This window comes from Nicotiana tomentosiformis, chromosome 3 (assembly GCF_000390325.3).
Source record: "Nicotiana tomentosiformis chromosome 3, ASM39032v3, whole genome shotgun sequence".
Classification (NCBI taxonomy): Eukaryota; Viridiplantae; Streptophyta; class Magnoliopsida; order Solanales; family Solanaceae; genus Nicotiana; species Nicotiana tomentosiformis.
The window spans coordinates 87570165-87594133 of NC_090814.1; the positions used below are offsets into that span (position 1 = coordinate 87570165).

The 23969-nt window shown below is 36.4% G+C and overlaps 2 protein-coding genes across 3 annotated transcripts; one reads left to right on the top strand and one right to left on the bottom strand.

Annotated features, from left to right (window-relative positions):
• Positions 1-1174: 1174 nt before the first annotated feature.
• Positions 1175-9969, bottom strand: LOC104098981 (dnaJ protein ERDJ2A-like). 2 transcript variants are annotated; one of them, XM_009605837.4, is made up of 11 exons: positions 9807-9969; positions 8422-8644; positions 8211-8306; positions 7857-7977; positions 7569-7675; positions 7230-7447; positions 5907-6084; positions 5692-5811; positions 4700-4786; positions 2700-2810; positions 1175-2154 (listed from the first exon to the last, which is right to left on the bottom strand). In XM_009605837.4, exons 2-11 carry the CDS (start codon positions 8605-8607, stop codon positions 1333-1335), a joined length of 2046 nt encoding a protein of 681 aa, XP_009604132.1. In that variant the 5' UTR covers positions 8608-8644; positions 9807-9969; the 3' UTR covers positions 1175-1332. The 2 variants fall into 2 exon arrangements, with proteins under 2 accessions (XP_009604132.1, XP_009604133.1); XM_009605838.4 differs by lacking the exon at positions 9807-9969 and adding an exon at positions 9458-9597.
• Positions 9970-21959: 11990 nt separating this feature from the next.
• On the top strand, positions 21960-23695 carry LOC138908138 (uncharacterized). The gene is made up of 2 exons (XM_070198780.1): positions 21960-22542; positions 23658-23695. The coding sequence occupies exons 1-2, from the start codon at positions 21960-21962 to the stop codon at positions 23693-23695; spliced, it is 621 nt and encodes a 206-aa protein (XP_070054881.1).
• Positions 23696-23969: the final 274 nt, after the last annotated feature.

The following is a 23969-nucleotide window of genomic DNA, read 5'->3' on the forward strand; positions in this document are numbered from 1 at the left end:
CCCCTCTACTTTCAGATATTGTCTACATTTAACCTATGTTATACTATCCGGCGAAATTTACCCCTACAATCAGCAAACTTTTAAAAATTACCCCTCAGTCCGTCAGGTGACCCAGAATCTCCCAAATCATTTTAATTAAGTCACTGATTCTTCTTCTTGGTCTACTATTTTTGAAATAATTGGCATTTACCTACTTTCTGAATTGGAGAAAAAAAATAAGAGAAAAATATTAAATGATACAACCGTTAATAAACAAAGTATAATAAATTGAAGAATCTAAATCAGGTAGCTTGTCTAAATTCTAAAAGTATTTACAAGATCCCAATTTTAATGAATTCGTTGCACCAAATGTATGGAGACTTTGGACGCATTAGTGATTGAAGTTGAAGTTCCTCGGAGACTTTACATTGTCGAATTAAACTTTGCTTTAATCAAATGCCTACATATTGTGCACTCTTAAGTTAGTTGATCGAACTCTATACTAACCATACAATGACAAAATATATTTGAATATGCATGCACATACATGATGATCAACTGCATATAATACACAATAAATAGACCCACTGAATTATACGGTGTGTATATGGTTGAAAATAATAAAATTTTAAACCAATTCCAAACCCATTATTACAAGAAGAGAAGTGGGTGCATTGGTAATTAAAAATATTCATGAATACTTTGTATAGTCTAATAACTTTAGAATTCGCATCAATAGTAATTTTTAAAAATAGTGGAGTAGGAAAAACAACAAGTGATTTAAATAAAAGGAATTTGAGAGATTTTGGATTACTTAATAGATCAAGGGATAATTTTTAAATGTTTGCTGATGATAGGGGTAAATTTAACCAGATAGTATAATGGTAGGGGTAAATTTGATCGGATAGTATAACGGAGATTAAATATAGACAATATTCGAAAGTAGAGGGATATATTTGGCCATTTTCCCTTTTTAAAAAGTTCATTATCCAGCTCATTTTCTAATGGATAATATGAGTGGATAACTATTTTCTTTTATTCATTTTGCCACCACTAATCTGAGGTAATTCACTTTGAATCCATAACCTCATGCGTATGCCAAGAGGAAGAGCATACGAGTTTGTATAAGGGCGAAGGTTGAGAACAACTATAGGAACCAAAAGGGAGAAATCAGAAATGTGAATGAAGGTAGAAATTGGTCCAAACCATGTAGAATTTTATGTGAAACTGTTATAAATTAATTTTCTCAAATTGTGGTTCATTCAGTACCAAGAAGCCAATTCTAAAAAATATGTAGCACTATTCCAGAATACATCAAAAGACAGGCTATTTCGTCTCTCATGCGCCTTGACCTTATTTTCTACCCTTTCTTCGAGCGGAGCCATTAGCAAAGCCCTTTCTGTTATTATTCTTTTTCTCAACCTCAGCCTCATCTTCCTCTTCATCTTCATCCTCATCCTCACTATACTCACTTTGATCGCCCTCTTCATCTTCTTCAATGTCATCTTCATCTTCAAGGCCATTCTCCCCCTGCACTCCCTCAGCCACAAGACCACCTCGACTTCCAGCTCTGCTCCTTTTCAATATTTTTAGTTTTAAGTTTGTCTTCGTGTCGCACCCAATCCATGTGTCACACATCAAATGACAGTTTAAATTGTAATTTCCGGCCTGTGGAGCTTGGATCTTGCCCAACACCAGTCGACACCCGCTCTTAACTTTCGTGACAGCATCTTTAACAGCAGCAGTAATCTCCTCCATACTTGCCCCCGATGCTTCCAGTTTCGCTTCAGTTATTGTTGAAGCAGTTGTTATGGCTGCTGCTTCATCCATAAAGTTGACACTTTCAGAAAACCAGACATCATTTGAATTGGTATCTGCAAGTAAAAACCAGAAATTCTCTCCCTTGGAGAATGGATAGTATGGAGCGTGTGGAAGGGCTGAGATCAAACCATTAGCACGTCTGAGTGTCACCCATGCCTGCACTGTGACAATGTCCCCCTCTTGTATGCCTTCCTCCCCCTCAGTCTCGCAAGTAACTTCTATTGTTGCACGAGGCATCAATTCCAGTACCTTCTCCACGTCTTGTAATACAGAAGCAGATAGGCCAGCAACACCAGAAAGCAGTTCGGCACGTTCTTGAAAGGTCATGTCCTGGAGGTCCTGTAGCGTACGCACCTTCCATGGACAACAAAAAGTAAACGTTATGACTATGACAAGAACCATGTCAGGAATAATAATGAAACAACAATTGGAGCCTAGTAAATAGGACAGAAGAAAGAATGTTGCCTGTACCATACCATTTAATGATGCTAATAGCATGCCTAAAACTTAGAACCTACGGGTACCCGTCAACTGAATAAGAAAGAACTTAAAGCTTCCAGGAGCTAGAAACCTTTTAGCATTATCCAAATGATGGTTTATCTAAGTGCGAAAAAGAGAAATGGTCATTATTAGTAAATTTATTTAGAAAAAAAAAAGGCTAACAATTGAAATGAAATTGAATGGTATCCAAGAAATGTCAGAAAATAACTTTCCGTTTCATTGCATTCGCTTGGACCAAATGGTTTGAAAAGCTCAACCAAAATCTTGAATCCATTTAGAAGGAAAATAAAGTAGATGACTAAAACAATAACAAAATAAACTATGCTTCTTAATAACTGTCTAGAGCTATCTTCTTATGGAGCATCTCTAATATGTCTGGATAGGAAAAGAACGCTTACCTTCTTCCCTATCTTTGTGATGACCGCATCACTGAAATGTGGAAGCTGCAAAAGTGAAGCAACACCATCAGAGGATCCTGAACCTGCCTTTCTAGCACTAAGAGGAACGGCCTGCATCCACAACAGACTACTCAATTTTCTGAAAAGCTGAAGAAGCTTTTCTTTTAACACAGTAAGGTCACACGGCTTTTAAAATAATGAAAGAAAGCTTGAGTTTGACATTGAGCTACCAACTGGGCCAGTTAAAATTTCCAGGGGGGTGGGACCGGCTCTGGCCCCCAAACCAGTTGTACTAGCTTTTACTAGGGGACGCCCGTTTTTTTTGTAACTTATTATATAATCATAATATTGAAGGATGTGAAGCATAACAGTGTAAAATGTAAAATATTATTAAAAACTGAAAAGTAATAATATTGAAGAGAAATATCTCACATATTATTAACTTTGAGATGAATTCCAAATGGAACACTTAGAAATCTCAGATTGAAACCTCATTGTTAATGGAAGATTTCAAAGAAAACTTGATGATTGTTTCAAAGAATTCTTCAAATTGAAACCTCAAGTATTACTAAAATGTAAGTTACTTTTTCTCGATTACGAGCCAATCCGGTCCTGGTCATTCCTATAGCCAAGCCCGGGTCTGTGCCGAATTTGGGCTACATTTGGGACCGATACAGCCTTGCCTTTTCATCTGGAACGACCATGGACCTCGTTTTCTGGGCCGGTTTGGCCAGTTTCCTATGCCAACCTGTCCAAGTTACCAGGTCTAGTTGACATTTGAGGAAAATCTAATTTTCTGACGTGTAAGGTGGAACTTGTACATTACCTCCCTTAAGATCAAACATAATCAAAGTATCTCCTCGGGGTGTAAAGAACTTTTCTAAATACTCCCTTTCTGCTAATTCAACCTAAGATCAACTTTACCAGTTGGGTGACAAATATCTGTTTTTCAAAGAATTTCAGAATTCATTACTCTATGTCGGGCTATTAACATAATTATTCTATCATGAACTTGCTAGCAGAGAAGTCTCTCTCTCTCTCAGGCAATTTAGAACTCGATTTTTCCTGTGACAAGTAGTACCTTTAGTAATGTCAAGAAAATCTCTCTTTCTTCATGTTTACATATTGGATTGACAAGGCATGTAATCAAATCGACTAATCTGTTTGGCAGTGAGCAATTGCAGGATCATGGACCGCCTAATCTGGATTAAAAACTCATATACCAAAGGTTCAATGAGTATTAGCTTGTTCTGGTCTATTGCGTACTATTTCTAATATGGAAGGCCACAGAAATGTAAATCAGATCTGTCTCCTTAAGAGTAAACGTTATTCAAAAACCAGATGGCAGCAATAAAGAATGCTATCAGCCTCAAAAGAGCTACCAGAACAACCCGGTCTCAGCGCCACTAGCAACCCAATTCTCCTCACTCCTTCGTCTAATTCTTCCATTCCCAATCTTCTTCATTATAATAGCAGAACCAAGTTAATATAAATAACCAGTAAGGCAGTAACAACCACCAAAGCCACCCCTCTTCAGCACAAGTCTGAAGGCAATCCTATGTATGCATTACTTAACCTATGAGACTTCAAATCTCCTATTTCCTAATTCCTTACAATTAACCTTCTTTCTCACTAACAATATGTGCATGGATTAATTCCAAAAACAGAAAAAGAAGGCATAATTTATGAGAAAAAAGTCTCTTAAAGGATGTTTTAAAAGGAAGTACTCGGGACATGTCTGACACATTTATTAAACAAAGGCATTTTAGAACTTAAAAGTATTGAGGTTCATCTAGTGTGTGGTTGTCGGATGTCATATACGCTTGCCTTACAATGGAGGTTTAAGTTAATTGCAGGGGGTGTTCAGCGAAATCTTCAGCCTGTTTTATGACAACAAGGAGGTCACTAGCAAGTTTCAATATTTGGTTGAATTTATCCAGCAATTTTTTCCAAAAGAGACAATCAGAGCAGGATTGCTTAAACGGCAGTAAATCAAAGACCTGAATTATGCACTGGGAGAGCTCGATGACTCCGATTGCAGGCCTTAGCCAACCATGTCCCTTAGCAGTGCGTGGTACTGTTGCCATCTGCATGCAACAATAAACAAGAGTACTAACTCCAAGTCACAATTGAAAATAGAGGGTAGACGAGAAACAAAGAGTAAAGTGCAAAGCCAAATTTATACTAGCCAACACATACTAGCAGCAAATAATATTCACGCCCAAAAAAAAAAAAAAATACATCTATAAGTAATGAACTAAGTCTAAGCAACTATGTAGAATACACAATACTGATGCAAATTTTCTCTCTCAACGTTACAATCTAACCGCCATAAATATGTCAAGGAATGTGAAATACTGTTCTAGTTTCTTCATTTTGTCCTCATAATTTACATTTCACTATGATGTTGCAAACAAGAATGTCGACAAGGAGTCTGGATTGTTGAAGAACAAAAAAGAGAAGCTAAGGAATGGGAAAATGGTTCAGACAATTCTTGAAAACTTGCTAAAAAGCATGTCAACCTGGACTTGTTCATGGTTGTCAAAGCCAAGTCAGTTTCCCGAGAATGTTACAGGTTTGAGCTTTGCCATTTCATGTCTTACTCTATTTTCATAGCAATCTTGTATTTTCATTTAGTGTTTTAGCCTTTTATTTACTTTGGAGTGCCTGTTGTGGTTGTTTCTGCTTGGAAAATAAAAGGCAGTATGTTCTCTAGCAGAAAAGACAAGACAAATTACCTCCACTTTGGACAGCCTAGGAGGTTTCCATCAGTATCCCAGTACATCCATAACAAACTCAATATATCAAATTCAACTCAAAGTACTGAGGGTCGACATACTAGCAAAAGAATAACTTGAAACTAGAATAAGACATGTCATCTGACAGGCAATAATAGCATGAAACTTAACTCTGGGAGTGAAACACTGCATGATGCTAGAAGTGCCCTGCAAGAGTAATGCACCTTGCTTTAAGAGGTAACGCAAAAATTTACCTTGATCAGCCCTTCGAGAAGACGAGGCGCAAGCTGCAGCACATTTTTGTAATCTTGCTGCAAGTTACTAGAGAAAGTGTCTGCCTTACGAAGTAAATGGGCTTGAATCAACATCTCTGCCTGAAAAAAGGAAGGGAATTAAACTTAGCTACAAGAGATTCATGGCAAATATAAAATGCTTCAATTATCATTGTTATATCTCCTATTAGCTTCACCTTAACAAGAGCAGGATGTTGTTTCCAAAATTTTGCTTGTTCCTGCCTGGCATTCTTACCATCCAGGTTCAATTCACTTTTCACAAGTTTGAAGAGTTCCTGAAGAGGTTCTTCATCGGCTCTTCGAACTGGAATATCCATGAATTCAGCTGCCTTAATGAAGACATCCAGAACTTTGCTGTCATTTCAAGTGTCACAAGCAGTTTAAAAAACATTAAAAAATATCACAAGCTGAGTACACTTAATATCAACTAAGGCAAGAGGCTTAATGTTCAGAGATTGAGGATTCAGGGCATGAGGGCAAAAGGAACTTTTTTCCTCAAGAACGTAAAATTTCTAATAAAGTGGGCGTTTGGACATAAAAATTGTAAAATTCCAAAATAGGGGGAAAAAAAGTTTCAAGTGAAAATGGTATTTGAAATTTAAAGTTGTATTTGGACATGAATGTAATTTTGGGTTGTTTTTGAAGTTTTGTGAATTATTTGAGTGAAAATTTTGAAAAACAGCTTTTTGGAGTTTTTCAAATTTTCGAAAATTTCCAAAATGCATCTTCAAGTGAAAATCGAAAATTTTCACTTGAACAAACGCTGATTTCGAAAAAAAGTGAAATTTTTTTGGAAAAAGGGGAAAAATTTGTTATGTCCAAACGGGCTCAAAGTTTCATAAGGTTAGTGAATGTCCTAATAAGCAGGATAGCGAGCATGCAGAGGTAAGGGTATTGTCCTCAAGCACATTCATGTAAGATGTTAGAGGTGACAATATGCAAGGCGTGTGCATCTGGAATTGATTCTTTTGGTATATAAACTCAATCAATCAAGCAGCTATATATCAATTTAGCTCAGAATTGATAAAAGAAATAATTATAGCTCTGACTGGATGTGAACATAATCTATCTAGAAGAACAATGGAAGCTAAATATCAATTAAAAAATAGCTGATCTACATTGGTTAAGCATATGTATCATAGAGGGCAGCAAAGAAACAGAGATTTAACTAATACGGACAAAATCTGTGCACTGCGTCAGTTAGTTAAAGATATAGACCAAAGGTTGAATGAGTTTTCTCCGACAAAGATAACTACTTTTTTTCTTTCTTTTCTGAGGACATATAAATTTACATAAGAAGTTTTTTTTTTCCCCTTCTTTTTAAAGATAAATTCCAAGGGAGTTAATTTGTTCGGGTAAGAAGACATTCAAACGAGCTACTATTACTACTTCACTTAATGCACCATCATATTTTACATGCGGTTTCACCATGCAATGTGTCTAATGTATTTTATGTATTAAACAATTACCGTGCATATGTTTGGCAAAAATGTTTTTACCTTGGAGCCAAGGAGGGTTTCACTAGATCAAAATAAGTGGCTAGAGTTTCACGCCTGACAAAATTTCCCCCATATTTTGATGCTCTTGATAGATAAACAACGCCAAATGCCATGGGCAGCAGTATAAAACCTCCAAGAATCCAAATTAATAATATCCCACCAGATGCGCCATTGAAATCAAGCAGAAACTGAGGAAGTGCAATTCCCATTTGAAAACCCTACAGCAGGATGTAATATAGTTAATACTTATGTAAGGATTTCAAGGCACTGAACATATTTCTCCCATTCCACATAGATAACAGTACTAGTATAATTTTGTTACTGGATAAAACGCAACACCTGTCTGCCATCTGGATGTCCATATTTCTCAAAATTCTCCCTTGAGACTGGATCTGTCAGCGCCTGGTAAGCTTTGGAAATATACTCCACGAAATACTTATTAGCAGCTGAAAATGGAGAAGAAAATTGATTAATAACTGGTAAGCAGAGATCATAATAAGAATACCCGATTCTTTATCAATTTTAGTTCCTTTCTATTCTTTTCCTTTCTATACTCTTTTTGTTTCTGAGACGGATCTTCATCAATAAGAGGTAGACAATTAACTGCATCCCCGTAACACCTCTCACCTGGATCGGGGTTTTTGTCTGGATGGTATTGTATTGAAAGTCTCCTATAAGCCTTCTTTATTACAGATTCCGAAACTCCTGGTTCTAGCCCAAGAATACTGAATGGATCAAAAGCTTCAATCTGATTAAAAAGAAAAGGCTACTATGTCAGCCAGATCCACGACAAAAACATTTTAAACTTTACATGCAACAACTCTCGGCTCTTTTTCTCTTTTTTCAATTCTTTTGGGGGGGGGGGGGGGGGGGAGGGGAGTCCCAAAGCATGTCTTCCTAACATTGATATGCAAGGAGAAAAATCTAGGATAACCTATTAATCTCATTAGGAGAAGTAACTGTAACGTGATTGACTTTCACCTCACGACTACTTTGCTTGATGGAATAAACAAGGAAGGCCACAATGACCCAGAGCAGCAGCACAGTCAGGTTGCTACACGTTAAAAAACTAGAGATCTGCACGAGGAAATTCAGAGATTAGAAAACAGGATATTGGGTTGTAATACCAATAATAATCTCCATGCACACATCCAACATAAAATTAAATATAGATGTTTGGTTGATAGCTCACCCTTCGAAAAATGGATTTGTGATGTTTTCCAGATCGAGAGCAAACTGAACACTCACAGTGAATACTCTTATCCCTCTTTGAAGCAGCACGAAGTAATTTAAGTATTGTATAGGGTACTAAGGGTAGGGCAATTACTGACAATATAAAAATGGGGAATAAGGCACTATTCTCTCCAGAGTCAGCCATGAGAACTTCTGCACAGACAGCCTGCAGATGCTATAGCCTGCACATAACCGCAATAGCATCAATAATTGATTAGAACAGTACCAAGTAGGAATAGCAGCCTTAATTCCAATACATGCAAAAAGGTAGAAATACAAGGGAACCTGCAGGGGTTGAGGATTTTCGGATGCACGATCTCGAAAATAATGACAGCTAACTATACTGCACTTTTTTTTTATGATGGTGGTGTCTAGACCAACTTGCGTGCACCTTGGCTATTCCATTGGGTACCTGCTACCTCCCACCAACACAGGTACCCGGTAACTCGCCTACCAAGGCTTTGGGAATATAGGAAGAAATCAGCTAGTGTTTTTTACTTTTTCTACTTTTATTGGTAGAAAACAACTCTATTGTTTGGTTTTCTAATTTTTGGAATACTTCTTGTATATGAGTATCTTTTGCCCAACATCATTAGTAAAAATTATTACTTTATCAAAAAAATCTATACTGCACTATTTCTAAAGAATCCTAATTGGCCTTGAAAGACAAGTCAATTAGTATTGGAATAAAAGCAGATGGATATAGAGGAGTCATATAGCTGAATCCAGCAGGTGATTCATATAGAGTATTGGAATTGAAGCGAGTGCCATTGATACCATACTGTACCAGCTCCTAAAATCATGATAGGCAATAGTAGGGAAAATAACTGAAATTATCAGCGGAGTTCAATTCAATCGACTGATCCATTCATATATAAGCTGGCAACATGGTATATATAGTGTAGCACCTTTCTTCAGGAAATTTTATCGTGGAGGAGCGAATTGAACCTTATCAGCACATAAATATAAGTGAATTCAGTGTCACAAAACAGTACCCTATCAATAATCTCTCGAACAAGTAAACTCATAAACCCATTAAACCCGTCGGGGCAATCATGAAAATCAGGGCTCTAGATTTGCAAGCTCGAATCCCGCATAGGAAAAGAAAGATGAGAAATCGAAGTTACTCTTCTTCTCAGACAACAGCAAAGCCTATATGAAGACTCTCATTTGACGTGCCAAATTAAGATGAATAGAAGGTTTAGGTCAAAAAGTGATAGCACATATTAATTCAACAGTCAGTACCCAAACAAACTATTTCCTCAAAAGTCAAAATCAAAAAAAAAAAAAAAAATCAAAGATTTGCATAGAAACGAAATGGGAGAATGAAAAGAAGAATCTTGCCTCTGTGGATATGTTCGATTCTTCCAAGTGCAGTGAGAACTGCAAAATTCAGCTGTGGAGGTTGAAATTGGATTTGAGGACTGCTAACCCGAAACGTAAATCTCAAGTACTTGTTTACCCTGCAACTTGGAATTGAAAATTGTGGGTTTAAGGATTTGACATTGAAGCATTCAATGCGAAATCTAACGTAATACAGTAGAAGATTTTTACAATCTTTTTCTTACTGCTGGAACCGGGACCAAGCCATGAAGTTGAGGGCAAAATTGTACCTTTTGCAGTAAACGAAATCTTGCATGAAACATGTGTTTTTTTTTTCTTTTTAATTTTAATAAAGGTTTATTCAAAATATATTTTTTGTCCATTTATACCCTTATACAATATACAAATAAACTCTCTCATACTTTTCATTACGTAAAATTGGGTGGACTACATACTAGAGCAATCTAGGATTTGAAGGTGGGGATGATACAATTTCCTTTAACGTATACCTTATAATAACTAATATATAGTTTATTTGAAACGTTTGTTCGATTTATTGTTTTGGTTTATTCAGGCAATTTAAAAAGTATTTTTTATTTGTAAATATGAAAATTATATCTCCTCCCCGGATTCTACTTGTAGATTTTCACCGGATATATTGTTGTTGTTATTGTATGAGACATCAAGTTGCAAATTATCATTTTAAAGAAGGAATCAAACCTTTATTATTAACAATATAAATAAAATCAATATTTTCACTAGGGGGCTACATCTTTTTTGTATGCTAAAAATAAATTTGTACAAGTAAAATAACATCTCCAATAAGGGGATTCCACAATTAGAATAAGAAAAATAAAAAATATATCTTCAATAGATAAATTATACCCCATAAGTGAATGCAGAATTAGGTAAACTACAAGATCCCATAAATTAAAATCATAAATCTCATATTTTCCTAAGCAATGCTTGCGAAATATTCATCATAATTTAATAATAAGGAGATTTAAATTGTATTTAACAATCATAAAATATCACAAATTTTTATATTATAATAAAAAATTATAAAAATTAAATTTGATCTCAATCCAAAATTCATATACTATTTTATTTTGAAATAGGTAATCCAAAATCATGTTTTTTTATTTTGAAAGAAAGAAAATAAAAGTTTTGAGATTAAGAGAAAAGCTTATTTTAAGGAATTTTTAAATTTTGGAGGCTCTTTTTTTAGCGTTCTTGTTAAAGATCACAGATAAAATATATGAATAGAAGAAAAAAAAACATAAAAAATAATAAATGACAGATAGAAAATTGGGAGGTAGCTAAAAAGGAAATGAGTGAGACAAAGGACATAAAAAGCATTACTAAAAAGAAAGTTAGATAAGGTTCAAAATGAATTTGAACTTGAATTTTACATACGACCGAGAAAAGCTTTCAAAATTCAAAAAGGTCTATCAGTCATGACACCTCTGTCTAGTTTGCGACTGGGGGGGACAGGATCAAATATTTAACCCAGTTTAAGAATTTTTTTACATAAATATATGATAATTATACTAACTTAGCTTGTGTCATACTATAATCGTGCTAAAGGGTGGATCCGCCCTTCCATATGTTCAATTTTTTCAAGAAAAGTATCTCAATTTACCCTTTAACTTTTCTCTGCAACTTAAAATTACGCTCTTATTGGAATTTTATTAAGTTATTGAGAGAAAATAAGATTGTTTCCTAGCTACGGGTAATATAATAGACATATGACTTCCTAAATTTCTAGCGCCCTGAGTTATTTCTTGTACTTCTGTTGTTCTTTTGCCAATGTCTTTTGAGATAGTGGTAATCAAGTAAATAGCAGACTAGTGAATAATATAAGATCAATAAGGAAGTGTTGGAGAAATTTTATCGGGATCAAAATATTGCACCTAAATAATAAAAATATATAGTCAAACCTTTTTTATAACCGCGTCGCTTTTTCTGATTTTTTTTTTTGCCTTTATACTGAATGATTGTTATACACATATAATATCATTTGATGTTTAGATATTATTTGGCTGTTATAGACAAAAATTACTAATAAAACAAAATTAATATTATAGATAAAAGATAAGAAAATTATTTAAATTTAAAATCTCAAAAGATATACATATTAAAGAAAACTAATATATTATTAATAAATTCATTAAAAACTTTATCCAGTGGAAAGATGTATGTAGATATTTCAAATATTAATCGTTTTGCATGATAAAAACTTTTGTGCAATTGAATGAAAATAAACAAACATATCTTTTAATGGAAATGAGTGAAATTTTTAATTATGCAAGTAACATAATATTCTTTATCTTTAGACTTATTATTCGTAATCTTAGAGATTCTACATAGATATCATATAAGGGTAATTTTACAAAGAGTATATCTATACTATATTAAAAGCACGAATGCCTTTAACGAAATGCCGTTCGTCTTTTTTACCCTCTAAAAATAGATTTTACATTGGACACAATTGTAATTTAAGTTACTTTCCTAATATTTAGGACATTTAAATCACCTAAAATTTTGGTTATTAATTATTTTCTTATTAAACTAAGTAAGGACTCCTAATCTTTAGCCTTTAGTCATTACAACATATTAATTAAGTAAAAAAATGTGAGCATTACCATCCAATAGAATACCATTAATGAAATAATATTTACCTAGGTTGAAAGACTAGAATTTAAAACTAACCTTTTTCTTTTCATTCCAAATTTGATCTTTATCATAAAAAAAAATTATATTTTGAAGTCCCTCAAATTTTATGTTAAATTTTAAGAAACACTTCATTTAATAGTATTTAATTATTTTTTAATATTTAGGAGCTTAAAATTAATTAAAGTTTTACTTATTAATTTGTTTTCTTATTAAATTTCATTTTGTATAAGTCTTACACTTAAATTATAAAAAGATAGATGAAGAAAAAATAAAAAGATTTAAGAAAGAAAAGGTACATGTTCTTGAACAATAACATAGATAGTTCACTTTTTAAAAATATACAAGACTACTGCATCAATAAAATTATTCAATATTATACTTTTAAATTTTAAAAGTTTTAAATGCACAATTACAATTATGCGGAATGTTGAGCAGAAATCAATAATATGCACAAAAATAACAAGGTAATTTATGAGATCTTTTAATTTTTAATTGTGATGATCCAAAATATCATCTTTAAATTTAATAATTAATTTTGTGATCTAAGCACTATTTACCATTACTCGACTTGCGTGTGCAGTCCATAAAAAAATTTTCGAAAAGTTTTCAGGTGAAAAATGGATTAAAATGTGAATTAGATACTTAAAACATAACTGAGTTGACTTTGGTCAATATTTTAAGCAAACGGACTCGGATCAGTATTTTGACAGTTCCGGTAGGTCCGTATCAGAAATTGGGACTTGGGCGTATGCCCGGAATCAAATTCCGAGGTCCCTAGTCCGAGATATGAAATTTTGACGAAAAATTTAAAGTTTAAGTTCAAATAGTGACCGGATATCGAATTATGTGCAAATGACTCCAGAATAGAATTTTGATAATTCCAACAGCTCCGTATGGTAATTTTGGACTTAGGAACGTGATCAAAATTTTATTTGGAAGTCCGTAGTGGAATTAGGCTTGAAATGCCGAAAGTTGAATTTTTGGAAAGTTTGACCGAGGGGTTGACTTTTTGATATCGGGGTCGAAATCCGATTCTGAAATTTTTTATAGCTCTGTTATGTCATTTATAACTTGCGTGCAAAATTTGAAGTCAATCGGACTTGATTTGATAGGTTCCAGTGTTGTTTGTAGAAATTGAAAATTTCAAAGTTCATTAGGCTTGAATCTATGTGTGACTCGTGATTTTAGCGTTGTTTGTTGTGATTTGAGGTTTCGAATAAGTTCGTATGATATTTTAGGACTTGTTGGTGTATTGGGTTGAGGTCCCAAGGGCCTCAGGTGAGTTTCGGATGGTTAACGGATCAAAAATGGGACTTAAATAGCTGCTGCAAATTCTCTTCTGCTGTGCAATCGAGCCCCAGAAATCGAACCGAGGATCGAAGGCAGGCTCGAAATCCATGATCGAAGGCCACTGATCGAAGGCCCAGGATTGAGGGTTATGACCAAGGCCAGTGATTGAAGGTCGTAAGGATCGAAGCCATGATCGATAGCCAGGATCGACGACTGTGATCGAGCCCTAGGGTCGAGGGCCATGATCGAGGTCCAGGATCGGACTCTCATGATCGAGGTCCAGGATCGGATTCCACGATCGAGGTCAGCCTGGACAGATCCGTAAGTTATAAAAACAGGGGGGGTTCGTCTCATTCGCCATTTTTAACAACTTGGAGCTTGAGCAGAGGCGATTTTTGATATATCTTCAAGGAAAAATATTGGGGTAAGTGTTCTTAACTCAATCTTGGTTAGATTACCCGAATCCATCACTATTTTTAACATTTAATTGGTGATTTAAGTTAAAAAAATTTGAAAACCCTCTTGGATAGATTTGTGGACTTAAGGGTCGAATCGTTATTGGAATTTAGTCATTTTGGTATGATTAGACTCGTGGTTGAATGGGCGTTCATATTTCGTAACTTTCGCCGGATTTCGAGACATGGGCCCCACGGGCCATTTTTGAGTTAATTTCGAATTTTTATTGAAAACAAATGTAGTATTTTCGTCTAGAATTAATTCTATAATTTTTGCTGATTGTATCGAATTAATTATGACTAGATACGAGTCGATCGGAGTTGAAAAATCGAGGAAAGAGCATAATACTTGATTAAATTGGAGCAAGTCGAGGTAAGTGACTTGTCTAACCTTGTGTGGGGAAAATTTTCCCTAGAATTGATATTAATGTGATTATTGAAATGTGTTGAAAGTCGTGTACACGAGGTGACGAGTGTGTACACGGGCTAAATATGAAAGATTATATTTTTAAATTGTGTAGATCATTGTTGCGCAATTATTAAATTATTTTATCTTGTTATATTCTTCATCATTGATCTGTGATATATATTTTAGATTTGTTTGCCTTTTTTCTGTTAATTATTTTACCTGTTTAATTGAAACTTGGTTTCTTTTATACTGTGCATTAATTGAAGGTTGATTTTCTTTAAATTAAATATTATTAATATGAATTATTATTAATATGAAGTATTTGATATTTTTAAATTTGATATTGAAGCAACGTATTAAAATTTTGAAATATTATTTTCCTGAGTTATTTATTATTGAATATTTTCGTAAGATTTTTTTTTTGGATTATTCTGGCATGAGCCGTGAGCTCTTTATTATTGAAAAATATTGTTGTTGATTTTTTTGTGAAAAATTGAAATATTGGGCACTTGAGGTGCAAATTATGATATATTGTGATATTGATATGCATGCGGTGGTATAAGGTCTGGGTGTTGAAACGCATGCGGTAAGATAAGGGTGGCTTGATAGGCATGGCTAGTAGGGGTGACTACTAAAAGTCATGCCGTGTGATAAGGGTGACTAAAACGCGTGATGCTATTTCGGGGAAAAAAAATACTTTCTTTAAATAAATTGTGAAGGCTCTCGCGGTGGTATAAGGAAATGAGATATTGTGAATTTGTTTATGATTTGGGACTACGAGGCGGTACCTCGGGAGTGCCCTTGTTGATATTGATTTATGGCCGCAGTTGCCTTTGATTATTATTGTGATTTTCTTCAAGTTGAAAAGAATTTTATTTTGTTTTCACGAGGTATTTATTTGCCATTATTTGATGTAATTAAATGTGGCATACTACTTGATTCATTTCTATTGTCATTTTATCTTATAATATTGTTTAAACATTTTACCATGCTATTATTTATTCTCCAGTAGGGCCTGCCCTGATCTCGTCACTACTCTACCAAGGTTAGGCTTGGCACTTACTGGGTACCGCTGTGGTGTACTCATACTATGCTTCTGCACATCTTTTTGTGCAGATCCAGGTACATCTTATCAGACCACGCATCAGTAAACTAGCTGTACGAGGAGACTTCAAGGTATATCTGTCAGCGTCCGCAGACTCCGGAGTCCCCTTCTATCTTACTATGTTGTCTTCCTTATTTGCTTTAGACTCTGATGTATAGAGACATAGAGAATAAATTCTTAGAAGCTTGTGACTTATTTCTACCGGGTTTTGGGAGTTGAAATTGTTTGAATTGTAGTTTATTTATTTCAGATATTTATTATTATTCCGCATTGATAGGCTTACCTAGTCTTAGAGACTAGGTGCCATCACGACATCCTACGGAGGGAATTTGGGGTCGTGTCATTAATCCGTGATACGTTTAGCTAAATATGTGTGGGTTCATTAGCTAGCTTTCAATTGTAGATTCTCTTACTAGCTTGCTATATTTTTTTAATGTCTTTTTTATTTATTATTGTACTTTTATTTTGTATTTATTTAAAGTTCGTAGATTATTAGTTGGCTGCTTATATGTTCTAAGTTGTATCCTTCAAGATTATTTAGATTTTCAAGGCACGCCGTGAAACTGAAATTATGAAATTACAAACCTTGAACAAATGTTAGGTTGAGTTATTGATGATCGAGGACTTCCAAGATAATTCCTTCAATTATTAAGTTAGTTATACACAACCAGTATTTATGACCATCTTTAGAAACTTACACTTTTATTATATAACTCAATACTATATTTAAATAAATTTATACTCATTGAGACATGATTCACGCGCATCGCGCGTTTCCTAAGATTAGTTGCTATAAAGATTATGTTACTATCATAGGTAAAAAGCTATTATAGAGAGGTAAAATACAACATAATTCTAAGAAAAACTTAATTTTTATAGTGAATGATTTTTATATAATAATATTGTTGTATATGGTAAAATATACTATGCTACGTGACCGCCCAAAAGAGGGACACGTGGAACCTAAGATGGGGGATAGCCAAAACCGAAGGCAACGGTCCCATCTGTCACCAGAAAGAATAATACTCATAAGGATGCAATAAATACTCTTCGCCGGTAGCATTTAATGGAGAATATTCCACAATATTAAGTATGTTGCCCGTTACAAGGAATTTAACATTTATGCTCACCGTTACATCTTCATCAATGGCCCTCATAATTGACATTAAAGAAGGGTACAATCCTAGGACCTTATTTCCTAGATGTAGCTATAAATAGTGAGCTTTGTTATCATTGTAAGGACACAAATTTTCTGGCAAACTAATACTACAATCTACTCAAAGCTCTAATCAATTTGTCAAGACCCAATTTCACCTATAGGTCGTGATGGCGCCCAACACTACGGCTAGGCAAGCCAACTCAATAAATTAAGCATTCATTGACAAAATTTAAAACCAAGAGAATTAATAAAACCCAAACTCTACCAATGTATGTGCCAAGACCTGGTGTCACAAGTGTATGAGCATCTAGTAGATTATATAAAATCTCAAATACTGTCTGAAATAAAAATAGACAGGATGAAAAAAAATACAAAGAGAGACACTAGTAGCTGCAGAACGGATCAGAGAAACAGCTCACCATTATACCCCTGAATAACGTGGGTGTAAGATGATAGGTCCCCCCACTAGTACTTACCTCAGTTCCTGCACAAAAAGTGCAGCAAGTGTAGTATGAGTACGTAAACAACGTGTACCTAGTAAGTATCAAGCCTAATCTCGAAGTGGTAGAGACGAGATGGCCGACTTTGACACTCATTATGGGTCAATAATAATAATTGAAATACAACTAGGATATTTAAATCAGCATGATTCACAGAATTTAAAATAATTTATTTAATCAGCGGAAATAATCAAATTCCTTCAAATGCAACAATTCTCAATATATTAATTAAACTTTTTCAATTCAAATAATTTCTAATTTATCAATTAAATATCACTTACAGGAATAACAATTAATTCTTTAACAAGCAAGAATAATAATTCATTAAATTTCAAGGATTTTTTAATTTATCAATTAGCTTCGCAAGCTTAAATAAGCTATTAAAGTATCGTGTAATTATTATTATTATTAAGCATGATTTCTGCCGAGGACGTACGACCCGATCCAGAGTGTCGTATACACTGCCGAGGGACGTGCGACGCGATCCATAGATGCATCTATCCTGTCGAGGCGTTCGGCCCGCTCCACAAGATAGGAGGACATTTTTATGTACCTCCGGAAGGAGAGTATATTTATTATAAGATAAATTCGGGAGGAAGAACAATTTCTTTTAACAATTAATTGATTTAAACAGAAAATCAAGCATATGAGATTTCCATCCTTTAATATCTTTATCTAACAATTCACAATATATTCATATATATCAATTTAATATTAATTAATCAGGGAATACAATTTACACAAGTAATTCATGCTTTGAGTCCTAAACTACCCAGACTTTAGCATTTATAGTAGCTACGCACGGACTCTCGTCACCTCGTACGTACGTAGCCCCCGCAATTAGCAACAATTATTTAATTTAATCCCTATGGGGTAATTTTCCCCTCACAAGATTAGACAAGAGACTTACCTCGTCTCAAAGTCCACTTTTCGATTACCGCGTCGCGTAAAATTCTCGATTCAATGCCGAAAAATCCAAAACTATCCAAAAGTTATATAAAATAATTAATATATGTTCAATAATTCAAAATTTATCTATTAAATAAATTACCCTATCCAAAATGGTAAAATTTCTAAAATTTACCCTGGACCCAAGTGCCTGGATTCCAAAAATTTTCAGATGAAAACGTTACCCATAATCTCAAGAACTCAAATATATAATTTCTATCCAATTCCATAACCATTTTCGTGGTTAAAATCTCATTTTTATAAAAATCTAGGTTTTTCACCTAAACCCTTGATTTCTAAGATTTACTAGTTATAATCCACCCATAATCTATGTATTTAACTCAAAGGGTGTAGAATTAACTTACCTCCAAGTTGTTAGTTGAAAATTCCTCACAAAGAGCTCTGAAATCGCGCAAACATGGAGGAAAAATGAACAAAAATGGACTGAGCTTCATCTACTTTAAGGTTCTGCCCGGACAGATTTTTCGCATCTGCGGAAGGTATTCGCATCTGCGGTTTTTGCACCTGCGGAAAATCCTCGCAGGTGCGAGTTTCACTCGCCTAGGCCAAGGTCGCTTCTGCGCATCCTTCTTCGCACCTACACGTTCGCAGGTGCGCAATTTCTCCGCATCTGCGGTCGATTGCCCCCTTCCCTTTTCCGCTTTTGCGAAGAAATCTCGCATATGCGAGTGCCGCGCCTGCGAGCTTCTGTCACATCTGCGAATGTCGCACCTGCGACTGGCCAAGCGCAGGTGCGATTCTGACAGTAGTTGGGAGCTTCAGTTTTGGCTCCCAACTTCCAACTTGGTCTGAGCCTCGTCCGATTGACACTCAGGGTCCCCGGGACCCCGCCCGAACATACCAACAGGTTTGAAATCATAAAACGGACTCACTCGAACTATCGGAACGCCTAAAACAATATCAAATCTAAGAATCATATCCTAAACCAAATTGATTCAAACTTAAGAATTTCAAGTTCTTCAATTTACTTCCAATGCGCCGAAATATACTTAAACTACTCGGAATGACACGAAAAGCATGTCAAAACGCTTTTCTCAAAAACGTCAAAACGTCAAAACGCTCCCGGGTTATCAAAAACCCGATTCGAACATACGCCCAAGTCAAAATTCATCATACGAACCTATTGGAACCGTCAAATCCCGATTTCGAGGTAGTTTTCTCAAAATGTTGACCGAAGTCAAACTTGTCCATTTAAAGCTAACTTGAGGAACCAAGTGTTTCGATTTCAACCCAAACGCTTCCAAATCCCGAACCAACCATCCCCGCAAGTCATAAATTAATAAAAGCGTATTCGGGGAGTTTTATTTTAGGGAACAAGTTTCTAAAAGTTAAAATGACCGATTGGGTCATTACACAATTTTACCTTTTTATTTTATGTTCTTGTTCTTATTATTGTTGCGCCTCAGAGGCTTCATTACCAGAGTCTTTGTTTATGTTATTTCGTCTTCCTATCAAGGCTAAGTGTTATATATTTCTTCAATTATCTTGTTATTTTAGGATCAAATTAATTCACTTGTCTAAAAACCACGTATAAATTCAACTGTACAGTTTTCCGGGTAAATAATTTGGCGCCCACCGTGGGGCCTAGACAGTCGTGCAATTAAGTTGATCATTGCCTTTTTTACTAACGTGTTTTGATTATTTTGTCTTAGAAAAAATCATAAAAAATAGTAGATAACGGTGTTAACAACACGCACAATCCCGAGGTTCGAGGGGATCAACCTCATTTCGAGGACTCAATCAGTGACACCCACAATGAGGGGAATGACGCCATGCCTGTCACGACCCGAAATCCACTAAAGGTCGTGATGGTGCCTAATACCGCCGTCAGGCAAGCCAACAGTGATTGATCAACTTGTTTACTCATTTTATTAGTTTGAAATCATAATTTCCATTAATTAAATAGTATAAAATAGAATTTATAGGGTAAAATAAAAATATTTACATGAACTACAATAATTAACAACAAGTAGGAACCCCCAAAACCCGGTGTCACTAGTGCATGAGCATCAATTAGGAAATATAATTAAATACAACATTTGTGTGGAATACAAATTAGACAGGGGAATATAAATAACTCTGATGGAGGCTCTGCAGGCTGCGGATCGTAACATGAAATGCAGCTCACGACAAAGTCCCCGCAATAGCCGCGCCTTTGCGCCCAAAAGACCACCAGACATATATGTACATGCACAATAAGTGCAGCAAGTGCAGCATGAGTACGTAAATCAATGTGTACCCAGTAAGTATCTAGCCTAACCCCGGAGAGGTAGTGACGAGGGGCCGACATTGACACTTACTAGTGGTCCAATAAATTATGTACAGTAAGAAGTAAACAGATATGAGGCAGAATAAATAAATAAAATAACAAGTATAAATACGTAGTACAATCCTCCTCTCAACAATAATAGAAGAGAGACATAGCAGTGGGTGAGGGGACCAGCAGGGTACCCCAAGTAGATAGGGCCCAGTTTGAGGCCCAGGACGAGACCCCTACTCATCCATTACCGGATCCTCCACCACCTGAGGAGATCCCTAGGGATATCGCACCTCCAGTTCCCCCTCCACTGAGTTGAGGAGTGCCAGTTGAGCTAGCAACTTTTCGACTCCGAGATATAGCCATCCTTTCGTACGGGGGATGGGAGAGGTCCAGGGGACGTGATACACCTCTAGCTGTTTGGGAGAATTTTTCAGATGCCTTCCTTGACTAGTACTTACCGCGGGACATCCGACAGGCTCGAGTCGATCAATTTCTAGCCCTCAAGCAGGGCAATATGAGTGTCCGAGAGTATAGTCTCCGTTTTGACTCATTGGCCAGATATGTACCATCCATAGTTGCTACTATGCGAGACAGGATCCACAGATTTATAGCAGGGTTGGCCTAGAGTTGACCAAGGCATATACCACCACTGCATTGCAGGATAGTATGGATATCTCCCAAATTCAGGCATTCGCCCAGAATATAGAAAGGGGTAGGCGTCAGCAGCAGGGTACATAGAGGACTGAGCAAGGGCAGCATAAGATGATGAGATTTGCCAGGTCTCAGGAGCAGTCTCAAGGTAGTTATAGGCCCCAGTATTTCGGACGGTGACCTAGGCCTCTGCCACCTCAGTTACAAGGTTACAGGTATGACCGATATACTCAGTCAGGACCAGGTGAGAGCTCACGGGCGTCGGGTTTGCAGCGACAACGAGGTTCAGGGTAGACATGGTCATTTCCGCCGTGGTGTTATATCTGTGGTAGAGGACACTTAGGCCAATGCCGAGCAGGTTCTGATGCTTGTTATACTTGTGGGCGTCCGGGGCATATGATGCGGCCCAAATAGAGATTCTGGGGGTATGGCACAACCATCGAGTTCAGCAACAGGATCATCTATGTTCGTGCATCCTTCGGGGCGCGAGTCTCAGTCTTCGGCTGGTAGAGGTCGAGGCAGAGGTAGAGGTTCCAATTCAGGTGGTAACTAGAACCATATCTATGCTTTAGCGGGTCGACAGGACCAGGAGTCTTCACCAGACGTTGTGACAGGTATATTGACCATTTGCTCTCACGGTGCTTATGCCCTGATAGACCCAGGATCTACTTTATTGTATATTACCCCATTTGTCGCGGGGATGTTTGGTCAAGTTCCTAAAATACTAAGTGATCCTTTTATGGTATCTACACTGGTTAGAGAATCGATTATTGCTAGACGGGTTTACCGAGGTTGTACGGTGATAGTTTCTAGTCTTCGAACCTTAGCCGACTTAGTTGAGCGAGAGATGATGGATTTTGATGCTATCATGGGCATGGACTGGTTGGCAGCTTGCTATGCCACAATTGATTGCCAAGCAAAGGCAGCAAGATTTCATTTTCCGGATGAGCCAGTCCTTGAATGGATAGGTAATACAGTGACACCCAGAGGTAGGTTTATTTCCTATCTGAAGGCGAGGAAAATGATCGCAAAAGGGTGCATTTATCATATTGTGCGAGTTAGAGATGCAGATGCTGAGATACCTACACTTCAGTCTATTCCAGTAGTCAAAGAGTACGCAGATGTGTTTTTAGATGAGCTTCCAGGTTTTCCTCCAGAGCGAGAGATTGATTTTAGCATCGATTTGCTTCCGGGGACTCAACCAATATCCATACCTCTGTATAGAATGACACATGCCGAATTGAAGGAGTTAAAGGAGCAGTTAAAAGATTTGCTGGAGAAAGGTTTCATCAAACCAGTACCTCACCTTGGGGTGCACCAGTACTGTTTGTGCGGAAGAAAGACGGCTCGCTGAGGATGTGTATCGATTATAGGCAGTTGAACAAGGTAACCATTAAGAATAAGTATTCACTTCCAAGGATCGATGACTTGTTTGATCAGTTGCAGGGGGCTAGATGCTTTTCAAAGATAGATTTGTGGTCGGGGTACCAGCAGGTCAGAGTTCGGTAGATATATATTCTGAAGACATCCTTTAGGACCCGATATGGCCACTTTAAGTTCCTTGTCATGTCCTTCAGGTTGACGAATGCCCCCGCCATATTTATGGACTTGATAAATAGCGTATTCCGACCATTTTTTGATCTGTTCGTGATAGTATTTGTTGATGATATTCTGGTTTATTCATGTTTAGAGGAGGACCATGCAGACCACCTACGAGCGGTACTCCAAACCCTATGTGATCGTAAGTTGTATGCTAAGTTTTCTAAATGTGAATTCTGGTTAAAGTCTGTAGCATTATTGAGGCATATTGTATCCGATGAAGGTATAAAGGTAGACACTCAGAAGATTGAGGCCGTGAAATCTTGGCCTAGACCTACCACTCCGACAGAGGTTTGTAGCTTTCTAGTCTTAAAAGGTTACTATCGGAGGTTCGTAGAGGGTTTTTCTTCCCTTTCGGCACCATTGACGGAGCTGACTTAGAAAGCAGCTAAGTTTCAGTGGATAGAGTCTTGCGAACGGAGTTCCCAAGAGCTTAAGAACAGGTTGACCTCAGCGCCAGTTTTAACACTTCCAGAGGGTCCAGAGGGTTATGCCGTGTATTGTGATGCCTCAAGTGTTGGGTTAGGATGTGTCCTGATGCAACATGGGAAGGTAATTGCATATGCTTCAAGGCAGTTGAGGAAGCACGAGAGGAATTATCCGACCTACAACCTCGAGTTAGCTGCGGTTGTCCATGTACTTAAGATATGGCGGCATTATTTATATGGTGTTCATGTTAATATATTGACAGATCGTAAAAGCCTACAATATATCTTCAAGTAAAAAGAGTTGAATTTGCGACATAGGCGATGGCTAGAGTTATTGAAAGATTATGATGTTAACATTCTCTACCATCCAGGGAAAGCTAATATTGTAGCAGATGCCTTAAGTCGCTGATCTATGGGTAGCTTAGCACATGTAAAGGCTGAAAAATGACAATTAGCTAGAGAGATTCATCAATTGGCTTGTTTGGGGGTTCAGTTAGTAGATTCTGACGATGGTGGAGTTGTACTCCAAAACACTACAAAATCATCTCTCATAGTTGAAGTCAAGGAAAGGTAGTACGAGGACCCGGAGTTGGTCGAGTTGAGAGAGCGAGTTCCGTAGTAAAAGAAGCCATTGTTAGAGCTCAAGGGAGATGTGGTTCTCAGATATAGGGGTCGTCTATGTG

Bases quoted from the DNA above. Each gene is read 5' to 3' on its own strand.
- LOC138908138 (XM_070198780.1), top strand. From the start codon at position 21,960: ATGTTTGGTCAAGTTCCTAAAATACTAAGTGATCCTTTTATGGTATCT. The intron at 22,543-23,657 runs GTTTCATCAAAC...TCTACCATCCAG, and splicing joins AAAAGATTTGCTGGAGAAAG to GGAAAGCTAATATTGTAGCA.
- LOC104098981 (XM_009605837.4), bottom strand. From the start codon at position 8,607: ATGGCTGACTCTGGAGAGAATAGTGCCTTATTCCCCATTTTTATATTG. The intron at 7,978-8,210 runs GTGAAAGTCAAT...CTTTTTAATCAG, and splicing joins TCAAGCAAAGTAGTCGTGAG to ATTGAAGCTTTTGATCCATT. The intron at 2,811-4,699 runs GTCTTTGATTTA...TTGTGGATGCAG, and splicing joins TCTCCCAGTGCATAATTCAG to GCCGTTCCTCTTAGTGCTAG.